The 12,291-nt window shown below is 41.6% G+C and overlaps 1 protein-coding gene across 1 annotated transcript in view; it reads right to left on the reverse strand.

Moving 5' to 3' along the window:
• Positions 1-728: 728 nt before the first annotated feature.
• Positions 729-12,291, reverse strand: part of LOC126260782 (serine protease snake-like) — a 38,010-nt gene continuing 26,447 nt past the window's right edge. Inside the window, exons 5-7 of the mRNA XM_049958119.1 lie at positions 11,373-11,629; positions 1,998-2,146; positions 729-1,862 (exon numbers count right to left, since the gene is read on the reverse strand). Of these exons, the coding sequence (XP_049814076.1) occupies positions 1,701-1,862; positions 1,998-2,146; positions 11,373-11,629 (568 nt within the window). The 3' untranslated portion in view covers positions 729-1,700. The remainder of the gene's footprint in view (positions 1,863-1,997; positions 2,147-11,372; positions 11,630-12,291) is intronic.

Below are 12,291 nucleotides of genomic sequence, written 5' to 3' on the forward strand. Positions count from 1 at the left end.
AGTTCCACATCTAGTCAGATGGTGCAGTGATCAGGACATTGGACTAGCATTCGAGAGAGCAGGGGTCTGAAATTCTGTTTAGGTCGTTCACACTTACGTTAAATGTTTTTTTTTCCCTAAACTGCTTAACTCGCATGCCGGCTTGCCTTCTGTGAAAAAACCCGATATTGCATTTTTTTTTTCAAGTTAAGCCAAATTGATAGGGTTGCTAAGTTTTAAAGCTAACCATAAATTTCTGTTTAGTTGAACGGCGTATGGATATTTATATCGTATTTTGTGCTTCCCACTGTGTATTTGGTCATCTCCCTGCCAATTAACTTGAACTAGTGTTTAATAATGCTAGGGTTGCGACGTGGACGCAACTTGGAGCTGGATGCAGCCATACTCTGAATTGGTTAGCAGTTGTACCAAGCTCGAGTTGGCTCTCCGTCTGGGAGCTGGTGCCATCGCGTTTCTTCTACTCTCTTTGCGCCTTGAAAACAGAGCGTACTGAGTTTTAATTATTCTCCTGGCACACATATATATGGCAGTAAACTATCCCTTGAGTACGAGTAGTTACACCATCAGGAATCTGCTATGCCTACTCGTATGGATAATCCCTGCAAGAAATATGTATTCTAGACAACTATCAGTAATACTGAAAGAAATAAGGTCGTCTTATTGGAATAAGAACTTTATTATACGTAAATAGGGTAGATAAAACTAATTACAATTGCACAAATAAATAATATAATACTGGTAGCGTATAGCACTAATATCTACAAAAGAGTAACACTCTATTATGTACATAATTATAGGATAAAAATTCAGTTCCTTTGGTGTCGTTACAGTCTATACAAAAAAACAGTGAGAGTTATGTTTATCTCTTTCTGACATAATCATTAATCTATGAGTATTATAATAAAAGGACGTTAAATTTTTCTACACCCTATAAAGGAACAGTCACGGAGTTCAACAGCATCTACTATGGATGAAATTCAGATAAATTTCTTGCAAATTGTGAGAATTAAGTTTAAAGGTAACGAAAACTGAGCTGGTCAGAGTCTTCCCTGAAATCAGGAAATTGTCTGTGGAATTACGAAGACAACTAGTCACAGATTCATGCCACTCATTCACACTAGTACAGCGGGCTACTACTGAATTAAGAACTTCTGCCACAATTACTCAAACTTCTCTAGCTAGGCGATCTTTTATTAACAGTACGTGAAATAACAACGAAACCAGAGTCTGATATTTATTGTCTCTTAATACGAAAGATTCTGCAACACACATCTTCAGTAAGTTTTATCTGCTTCACTCAAATTACGTACATCCATTTTTATTTATCGGCCAATGGAACTAACTATATGCGAGTTGAAAATTTTCAAAATACTTTTTCGGTATTCATATTCACACACATCTACTTTCAAAAAATAAATAAAAATAAACTACCTGTTACGAAAAACTGATGTCGCCTTGAACAACTCATTGACACACAGGCGTCACATACTATAACTATGTGACTGTGATTGTGACTGACTGATCTCGTTCCAACAAGCACATTATTACAGTCACAAGTAAAAAGACTACTTATTGTTACAGTTCACAATCGAGCACTGCTATTCACACTTCTGATGGTTTTCCCAAACGGTGTATCGCTGGAAAAGTCGAAAGATTTGTCCTGAGTTGCAAGAAAGAACCATACAGAAGAACCAGTGTTTCTATGGCCAGACGTATTTTTCTATCCAGTCAATGTAGCTGGAAACACGGGTGTAGAGGCTCGGGATGTTTCCGCCGCATGGACTGGGTCCTATGCTGGTTATTCCGACGATCGAGTAGGTAAAGGTGTCTTCCTTTGCAAGGAGGGGACCCCCAGAATCACCCTGAAAGAGAAATACACGTCTTCAGAATGGTGTTCTACACAGAAAATTTTGCTTCTTCTTACAAACGAGTGTTTATCTGGCTGAAGCAATACATTAATGTATTTGAAGGAAAGAAGACATTTATGTATAGCTTACGTCACAGATGGCAACCACTCCTTGTGGATCACCAGCGCAGACAACAGACGAATCGAGGCCTTCTGGGAACCTCTGCCTGTACTGCTGGCAGCGTGAGAAGGGAAGCGACCGGACGGTGCCCTGCAGCAGAACTCGACTCTGCTTTGTACCTGGATAAAGGAATACGTGGCTGGAACATTACTTTTATTACGGAAATGTTTTTTTGAGAGTTTTACGCTTCGCAGATATATTCCGTAAATTTGCATTTCTGTTGACAGTTTATGTGGACAAATAAATATTTACCGTTATGCTAGAGGAGAGGTGTTAAACACTCAGCATTTTCCGTCCTTAGTTAGTTAAAAGGTGCCAAGAGCAAGCGAACTTCTAGTTGAGCGTGTAATGTAACATCTCAGTTACACAAAGACACGGTTAACACAGTTACTATATTGTTGACACAATACTGTCAATGTGTGTAATAGATAGTTTTAAATTATGCACATTCATTCTTATTTTTCTGTTTTTCTTTTTTTCGAACTGAATTTGTAATCAGTGTGAACATTTCAAAGGAATTATATATAGCGAAGCGTATGTAATTCCACTCTGGTTGAGGCTTGTCCTATATGAGTCTGTCGATAATTATCTGAAAAGACAAGTTAGGGTACCCCGTGCGTGACTGGGCGCGCAGCAGGTTGTCTCGCACGCAGACAGAAGTGAAAGAGTTGGTATGAGTGTGTGCTCGTGGTAGGAAGCCACTCGTTGGTGCATCCAGTGAAGCCGGAAGTAATGACTGAGCAGATGAAATGGAGCTGCGATGGACGACATCGCTCGTAATAAGGTGTAGATGCCAAAAGAAGGTGCGCACGGGATGCTTCCTGCCAACATTGCGCAACAGTTGTGAACACCGATGAACTGACCATGCGTAACCCGCTGTTGTCATCAAAAAGCGAGTTAGTAGGGTGATGATCAGGTGCTTTTTTGTGAATTCAGATCTACACCTCTTGTTAAATGTTTTACGCTCGTTATGCTGACTTGAAACTACCCTAAATCCAATTGCTTTCTGTATTTCCCGTTATGTATAGCTAGACGTCACCAGAATAAGATTTTCACTCTACTGTGGAGTGTGCGCTGATATGAAACTTCCTGGCAGATTAAAACTGTGTGCCGGACCGAGACTCGAACTCGGGACCTTTGCCTTTCGCGGGCAAGTGCTCTGCCAACTGAGCTACCCAAGAACGACTCACGCCCCGTCCTCACAGCTTTACTTCCGCCAGTACTTGCCCGCGAAAGGCAAAGGTCCCGAGTTCGAGTCTCGGTCCGGCACACAGTTTTAATCTGCCAGGAAGTTTCAGCTAGATGTCATTCAGAAACGTACTAAACGGATAGCAGTTCTAAAGTTACTGCTATCAGTGCTCTTTCAAAGCTTTGATATTTTGAGTGTAACGATTAAATTGCAACTTTCATTAAATTTATTATTATCTTGGAACTCTCAACGTTTTCATCCCTGAACTGCTCTCACTGTAGAATTAAAACTGCCTGCCACTAATTATTAAGTTTCAGTTTACTTGATCATATCAGTACCTTCAGTATATGCACTGTGAGCAATGTTTCTGCTTACTTGAAACTGTCAGAGCAGAGGTCATTCAAAAACAGATTTCATCTTTCCAAAGAAAAGTCTCAATCATATTTCCAGTAAAAATAAAACTTTCGGGGGGATTTCCTAACGATGGGTATTGTGTCTTCAATAAAGGATTATAAAGTAGGTGAGAAGTGACATGCTTAAATTGACAACCACTGGTTCAATGTAACATGTGTCTTCGGAATTACAATGGTTTTACAAACAAACCACAGTTAGGTCGAGCTCCAGCTGTTTGTTAGGAAGCACGTTAGGTACAGTGAAAATATATAGATAGATAACTTATAGATCAGTTTGCAGTAAAGATGTAGTAATTAAGTTCAGTTCCAAAAACAGTAAAACAATATATCATTAAACTTGTGAAAATTAGATCATTGTACTAATAGGGTAGAATGTGAAATGAGTAATAATTAATTCAGAAATAAATCATTACCATAGATACATAACTGTTTGTTAGGAAGCACGTTAGGTAAAGTGAAAATATGTAGATGGATAACTTATAGATCAATTTACAATAAGATGTAGTAATTAGGTTCAGTTCCAAAAACAGTAAAACAATATATCATCTAACTTGTGACAATTAGATCACTGAACTAATAGGGTAGAATGTGAGATGGGTAATGATAAATTCACAAATAAATCATTACCATAGATAGATAATGAAGACCGTTACAATGGCAGATGCTTTTTAAAATACCTAGGAGTCTTTTGCCTGGGCTCTCCACTTTCGTCTTTTGTGTGGTGTCGCCCTAGTTCGTACTCGTTGTTTTCTCCATTTTTTATTCTCTACTCGCGAGGACAGAAAGGGATTTTGTAGAACTTGATTCCCTTCAAATACCAGCAGTCTGCGAGTAGGTCAAAGGGAAACATGTGTGCACGAATAGTTCAATCATTACCATTACCATGATACCTGTGACCACAGGGTAAGGAGAAGAGCTGGAAACTTCTGCAGATGAGGTTACTGCTGTTATTTCGGATATATTCAGAAAGCAAACTTTGAAAACGTGTTTATTCATTATGGGTTTAACGTGCGTTTCTCAGTCAAATAACGTCTTACCACCTGAATTATCTCTCATCACTTAGAAATCGTTAAGTGAATTCAGCAGGATGTCAACAAAAATCGTCGCACAATTATTGATGAACTAATATGACAGTGTGTGTCGGCTGATAAACTTCATCAGGAACAAATACTTGCCAGAGTGAGGTTTCCACATTATAAAGCAAAAGTTATCTAGCAGTCCGAAACACAATAACAAGACAAAAAGAAGCAAAAGTAAAACCTTCAGAAACAAGGAAGAATGTTGCTTTGTTTCCCTAACTCGAAAGAACAAGATCAGTTAACCTACTTGACAAAGGGTAAGAACAAACTGATGTTCCGGAAAAGTTAAATGGAAAGTTTTGGCGCAGACGTACAGAATTTTGCAGCTGGGAGAGCCGACGTTCATTCCTAAGCTGTGAGCTGCCTCCTCTCCGAAAGGTCTCAGACAAAAACAACGAACAACATAGCCCTTTGCACCTCACAATAATTTTTGCTTGTGTGTGCTTTTACTCTTCTCATAGACAAAAAAATACAAAATAGATCTGTTCATTGATTAAAAATAAGTGAAAAGATTCTGCAGGATTTGTTAGCATTCAGCGCTAAGGATTCTGTAACAGCTTATAGCAGTTAGTATCAGAAATGAAAGTAATCATAAATCCTCTTCATGTGTTAAACGATTACTGCGTCTTCAAGGGCCCAAGACAATGTGATTATGATTAACAGGTGCAATCGTAGATATAATCATTGCTGACAGTGTAGCAGTAATTAGAATGAAATGTTAAACATTGTGGATTGCCCAGAATGGTTAGGGTGGTAAGGTATGTATTCTCCGCGTTGAAGTAACAGCTGTGTTCACCAGAAGACACGAGACACAGCTATACACTGGAGAGCGCTGTGCTATCTACAAATCAGGCGCAAATGAGAGAAGGCTAGAGCGGCTACACACTGCATTACGCCTCCACCTTCCGTCACATAAATAGTTCCCAAATGAACGTCTGTCGGCCAATGCGACTATAAGCCGATACACGGTTCTGCTCAGCACGGTATCTCAACACACACTCTCTCAAGACGTCATCAGGACCGGGAATCAGAACTCATCCAAAGTCGCCATCAAGAAGACCCGAACTGGACAGCGCACAACTGTCCTTCATCTACATCTGCATCTAAATCCAGACGCTGCGAACCACTTTAAAGTGCGTGGCAGAGGGTGTGTCTCACTGTACCAGTTAACAGGGCTTTTTTCCGTTCCATTCACGCACGGAGCGCAGGAAGAACGACTGTTTAAATGTGTCTGTACGTTCCGTAATTGTTCTAATCTTGTCCACACGATCCCTAAGGGAGCGATATATAGAGGGTTGTAGTACAGTCCTAGACACATGATTTAAAGACGGTCCTCGAAATATTGCTACGTAGGCTTTCTCGTCTGTCTTTAAGAGTCTGCTGGGACAGTTCTTTCAATATTTCAGTGACATTCTCCCACGCGTCAAAAAAACCTGTGACCATTCGCGCTACCCTTCTCTGTGTACGCTCAGTGTCCTCACTACTCGAATTTGGTGCGGGTCCCACACACTTTGAGCAATGTCCTGGGATGGGACCCACGAGTGATTTATAATCAGTCTCCCTTGTAGACTTACTGCATTTCTCTGGTACTCTACCAATAAACGAAGTCTGACACCTGCTTTACCCAAGACTAGAGCCTACGAGATCGTTCCATATCGTGTCCCTGCTAAGTATTAACGTACTTGTACGAGCTGACTGGTTCCAGTTGTGACATAGATATTGAGATAAACGATCGCGCAATTGAAGAGTAGCTACAATCGCTTAGTAGTGGAAAGGTGTCAGGACCAGATGAGATGCTATAAACATTATACGAAAGAACTTGCTCCCCTTCTAGCAATAGTTTATTATCGATCGCTTGAGCAATGAAAGGTACCTAACGACCGGAAAAAAGCGCAGGTCATTCCGTTTTTAAGAAAGGCCGTAAGACAGATCCACACAATTATAGATCTATATCGTTGACGTCAATCTGTTGTAGAATTATGGAACATGTTTTGCGCTCAAGAATTATAACGTTTTTGGAAAATGAACATCTCCTCTATAAAAATCACCAAGGAGTCCGCAAACAGAGATCCTACGAAATTCAGCTCGCTCTGTTACTCCTTGAGATCCACAGCGCAGTGGACAACGGCGCTCAGGCTGATGCCGTGTTCCTTGATTACAGTGAGGCATTTGACACCGTCCCGCATTGCCGTTTAATGAAAAAAAAACATGAGCTTACGGATTATCGAAGCAGACTTGCGATTGGATTCAAGACTTTCTTGCAGATATAACTCAACACGTCGCTCTTAAGGGAACAAAATCGACAGATGTAAAGGTAATATCTGGAATACCACAGGGAAGTGTGGTAGGACGGTTTCTGTTCTAATAGATAGCGTCGGATGCTCTTCAAGGCTATTCGCAGATGATGTAGTTGTCTACACCAAAATAGCAACGCCAGAAGATAGTAAGGATTTGCAGAACGACCTGCAGAGAATTGATGAATGGTGTAGGCTCTGGCAGTTGACCCTGAACGTAAATAAATGTAACATACTTAGGAAAAGAAATCCACTACTACACAGCTACACTATTGATGACAAACAGCTGGAGACAGCGTCTGCCGTAAAATATCTACCCGTAACTGTCCAGAACGATCTTAAGTGGAATGACCGTATAAAACTGATAGCAGCAAAAGCAGACACCACACTCACATTCATCGGAAGAATCTTAAGGAAATGTAACTCATCCACGAAAGAAGTGGTTGTAATGCGCTTGTTCGCCCTATTCTTGAGTATTGTTCATCTATCTGGGATCCTTATTAGGTAGGACTGATAGAGAAGATCCAACGAAGAGCGGCGCGTTTAGTCACGGGATCGTTTAGCTGGCGAAAGAGCGTTACGTAGATGCTAAACAAACTCCACGTGCAGACGTTACAAGAGTGGCGTTGTGCATCATGGAGAGAGTTACTATTGAAATTTCGGGACATCTCTTTTCAGGAGGAGTCTGACAACATATTACTTCCACCTACATACATCTCGCGTATTGACCACATATTACTTCCCCCTACATGCATCTCGCGTATTGACCACGAGGAGAAAATTCGAAAAATTAGGGCCAATACAGAGGCTTACCGACATCATTCGTTCCACGCACTATTCGCGAGTGGAACAGGGTTGCAGATATCAGATAGTGGTACCGAAAGTACCCTCCGCCACACACCATTAGGTGGCTTGTGGAGTATGATGTAGATACTGATATTACAGTAATAGTATACTACGTTGTTTTCATTTTGCGAAGTGCACGATTTTATGTTTCTGAACATTCAAAGCAAATTAGCAATTTTTCCACCACTTTGAAATCTTACCAACGTCTGAACGAGTATTTGTGCAGCTTCGTCCAGACGGTACTTCATTCTAGATTGTTCTTCATCTGCGAAAAGTCTTTGGTTGCCGTTAATATTGTCCGCAACGTCATTAATACACAACACACGTCTCCGTGTTACACACGAAGTTATTTCAACAACTGTCTATGACTTTCCAACCAAGATAACATGCTGCGTCCTCCCTCTCAAAAACTCCTCAGTCCAGTCACTAATTTCGGCTGATATCCCATACGAGCGTACTTTTGATTATAAGGGTAGGTATGGTGCTGACTCAAACATTTTTCTGACGTCGAGAAATATTTCATCTACCTGACTACCTTGATCCATGGATTCAGCATATCATGAGAAAAGTGCGAATTGGGTTTCACATGGTTTATGTTTCCGAAATCAATGTTGGTTGGCATGGAGGAAGTCGTTCCGTTTGAAATACATCATTTTGAGAGTCTACAACAAATGAATGTCACGGATGTTGGACGGTTGTTTTATGGATCACTCCTGCTACTTTTCTTGTAGGGTGGTATGACCTCTACTTTCTACCACGTACTGGCCATGTTTTACTTTTTTTTGTTTTTGTTCGAAGGCTGTGTGACAAACTATAATTAGCACAGGGGCTAACTCATCCGCAAATTGGGTATAGGATCTGACAGGTATTCAATCGGGGCCTGGTTTAACTGATCTAGTGATCCTAGGATTAAATTTGGATTTAATACCTATTTAACTGATCTTTTGACTGATCCTAGGATTAAATTTGGGCAGTACTCCCACGTTTTCCTTTGTAAAGGAGCGTCTGAAAACAGTGCTGAGCATTCCTGATTTTGGTTTGCTATTTTCAATTTCAGTTCCTGTCTTGTCTTGAGTGACTGGACAGTAAGTTTGATGCCACTGACAGCTTTTACATCTGACACGAATTTCTTTGGGTTCTGTGGAAAATCTTTCGACGATATTCTGCTGCTGTAGTCATTGAAGGCTCCACACCTTGCTCTCTTGATTGCCAAACGCGCTTTGTTTGCCATCTCTCTATCAATAGCCCTAATCTTCATACTTGTTTTCCTTGCCCTTTGTACTTTTTGTTAATCATTGCTGCTATTACTGGCTCATGGCCACTGATAGCAGTTTCGATGTGCGCGTCCACAAAGAGGTCAGGTGCCGTTCGCTTGATTCACGACCATCATACTACTTTTCAAAAATTAATTAATGCAAGTGAACATTCAACTACAGTCCAACACAGAGGCTTCTTACACCAGTTAAGTAGCATAAAACGTCTATTAATAAATTATTGTAAATAATTGCTAATCCTTTTTGCCATCATTTCTGCTACAGCTGTTTCGTAACCCTATTTGGCCCTATGACGTGGTCGTTTAGTTGTTGTGTGCAAGCTAGCCACCTTATAACAGGAACAACTTTCTGTTGGAGGCGATTCACTCCTTGCCATATTTACATGTTTGATGCCAAGTATATTTGGCGAGTACGACGATAACAAACATGCCCGTAAATAATGTTCTCAGAAAGCTGACATTACGAGTTCTTTATTTTAGCCATGGAGAGTCATGTCATTTTATGCCTTTTATTAATGTTGACTACTGCTTTGTTTTTAGTATCTGTAACTTCTTGAAGATGCTGAAAATGTCGAAACTGAAACAGTGAATATTGTCATAAATGTACAGTCATGGGTGAATATGAAGACATTTAAAAATCGTATAAGACTTTGGGCCCGTAACAAATACAGCTGTGTATGTAAACAGTTGTTCAAATATTTGCGAACATAAGGTAAAAATAATAATTTTTATTTATTTCTATTTTATTTATTTGTTTCCGATTGAGTAAAAAAAGAAGCTATGAACTGTAAAGTTCGCAAGAAATATACTAAGCGATGTAAAACTGACCCAACGAATGGTTGGAGCCTACTTGAGAGAGATTGCACAGTATGATGCTTTTCCTTGATGACGAACAGAAATTTGAATAAGTGAGTTAAAAAGAAACACTAACTTAGAACAGTTTTGGAGGGAAGTCCTCGCACTGAAGATAATGGGGAATCCGGAAAAATAAAGAGCTGTCAAACAAAACAAATTGCAGTAAAGAAAATCTTAAAAACTCAGGAAATGCACAGCAGATGGTAACAAGAAAGAAAATGAAAATACCACTGATGATAGTGAAACTTCAGCGAAACATGTCTTGGAAATAGAAGAAAAGACAAAATTGTGTTTTTTTCAAGGCTGACCCCTCCAAAAACAAATCTATTTACAGGGAAACGCAGACAAAAGATTTTCAACCTGAAGGTGGTACACCAACTCGCTAATACAACATCTGCTGAGTTCGTTGCGTTACTAAATACTGAAACTCACATTGTAAGATGCAACTGCAGACCAATTTTGAATTATCAAGTGGGGTGTGAAATCGTTATGTACACGCTCATATCTTACAACCTTACTGGTTGCAACGAATATGTTTAATGAAAATCCGTACTAGACTGGGACCCGGACGTCTCACCTCGCACACTTCTCCTCTTCAGTGCTGTACCCACCGTCCGTCCACGTTTTCATCGTCACTACGTTTCATGCCACTGCATCGTCATTGATTTCATTCCCACCGATTCAATCTACTAATCTCAGCGAATCAGATTCAATTTACGCCCGCCCGAATAGCGGCGGGCGTTAAAGCGCACCGCTTCCAGGACTGGGAGGTGCTCCGACACCGAATGAACGACGAGGTTCGGTGTGTTGGCCAACCTGGATGTGGTTTTTAGGCGGTTTACCACGTCTCACTAGGTGAATACTGGGCCCGCGCCCAATCCCGCCACAGTTGCCCGATTCGCAAACATTTAGAGAAACTTTCGCTCAGTTTCACATGAACAGCACTAGACATAGATATATAAAACTTTGAACATAGTTGCTAAGGCTCAGTGACCGTGTCAGAATTATATTGTAACAAATAAGCCCTCGGTCACAAATATTACATCAAAAATATTAATTTTATGATGTTGCAGACCACCGCCAGTCGGGGTGCAGCTGGGCACCACCAACCTGAGCTCCTCCAGGGCTTATTTGTTACAATACAACTAGACATAGATACTTGGGGAAGCACATACTCCATCCCAGGGGCTAACGGGGTGGCGACAGCAACGGCATCTGACTACCCGTTCGACCAACCGTGTCAGGTATGTTAACAATCTTACCGCCCCAGCGTCGATGCGGCACAAGGAAAACAAGTAGAATGTAATTCAATGTACGTTGTGGTATTCGCAATGACTTTTCCCCGTGTAAAGCCGGGGTGAGGTGGAGTTGAACTGGCGCCAGACTTGGTGCTTACCCAGGGGGTTGGTGGCCCCCCAGCCAGTGACGATGAGAGCGGTCGGCGGGTCGCCGCCCCTGGTGTAGAGGCAGGCCGGAGAGACGGTCCTGCTGAACGAGACCCTCCTGTCCAGCCTGAGCAGCGCGATGTCGGCCCTGTAGGAGGACCTGCTGTAGTCCGCGTGGATGACGATGTCGCTGATGCCGTAGCGCGTGCTGCCGGCCCTGGAGGAGCTCAGGTTGGCCGTGCCCAGCTGCACCCTGACTGGCGCCGGTCTGCAACCCACGACAAAAGTCCACACTCAGGCTGCCGCTTGTTACAGGGGCCAAGGTGTGAGGTGCGGAGAGGTGCGATCTTACGTTGTAATACACAGAAGCGCCAAAGAAACTGGTACAGGCATGCGTACTCCAATACACAGATATGTAAACAGGCAGCATAGGGCGCTGCGGTCGGCAATACCTACATAAGACAAGGGTCTGGCGCAATTGCTAGATGAGTTACTGACGCTACATTGGTAGGTTAACAAGATTTAAGTGACCTCATAGCTTCCCGGAAAACTGCTTCTTCCAAAAAAAATGCATTTGACGAGGGTGCGGGTCTGATTTTGTTTATAGCTGGTTGCAAAGTGAAGAATGTAAAGAACGCTGCCACGAGGTCTTTACGGATGCCGAAAGTTGCTATTTACCTCTGGTCAAGAGTTTTGTGTCCAACAGATACGTGTTAAATAGCCTTCCAGCTACTTCTACCATTTCGGAACAGTAAAGGTTGCTGTCCAGTACGGTACGAACCTTGGATTAAACAAAGGCTCGTGTGTTTAGCTTAACCTTCGTTGAGAAAATCACGTCCTAAAAATGCTTCCTATTATAACTGCAATCCTTAGAGGAGTGACGTAAGAAGTCATCCCCTCCGGTGTTTTCCGATGCCAAGGGAATTACTG

Source organism: Schistocerca nitens, chromosome 5 (genome assembly GCF_023898315.1).
Source record: "Schistocerca nitens isolate TAMUIC-IGC-003100 chromosome 5, iqSchNite1.1, whole genome shotgun sequence".
NCBI classification, from domain to species: domain Eukaryota; kingdom Metazoa; phylum Arthropoda; class Insecta; order Orthoptera; family Acrididae; genus Schistocerca; species Schistocerca nitens.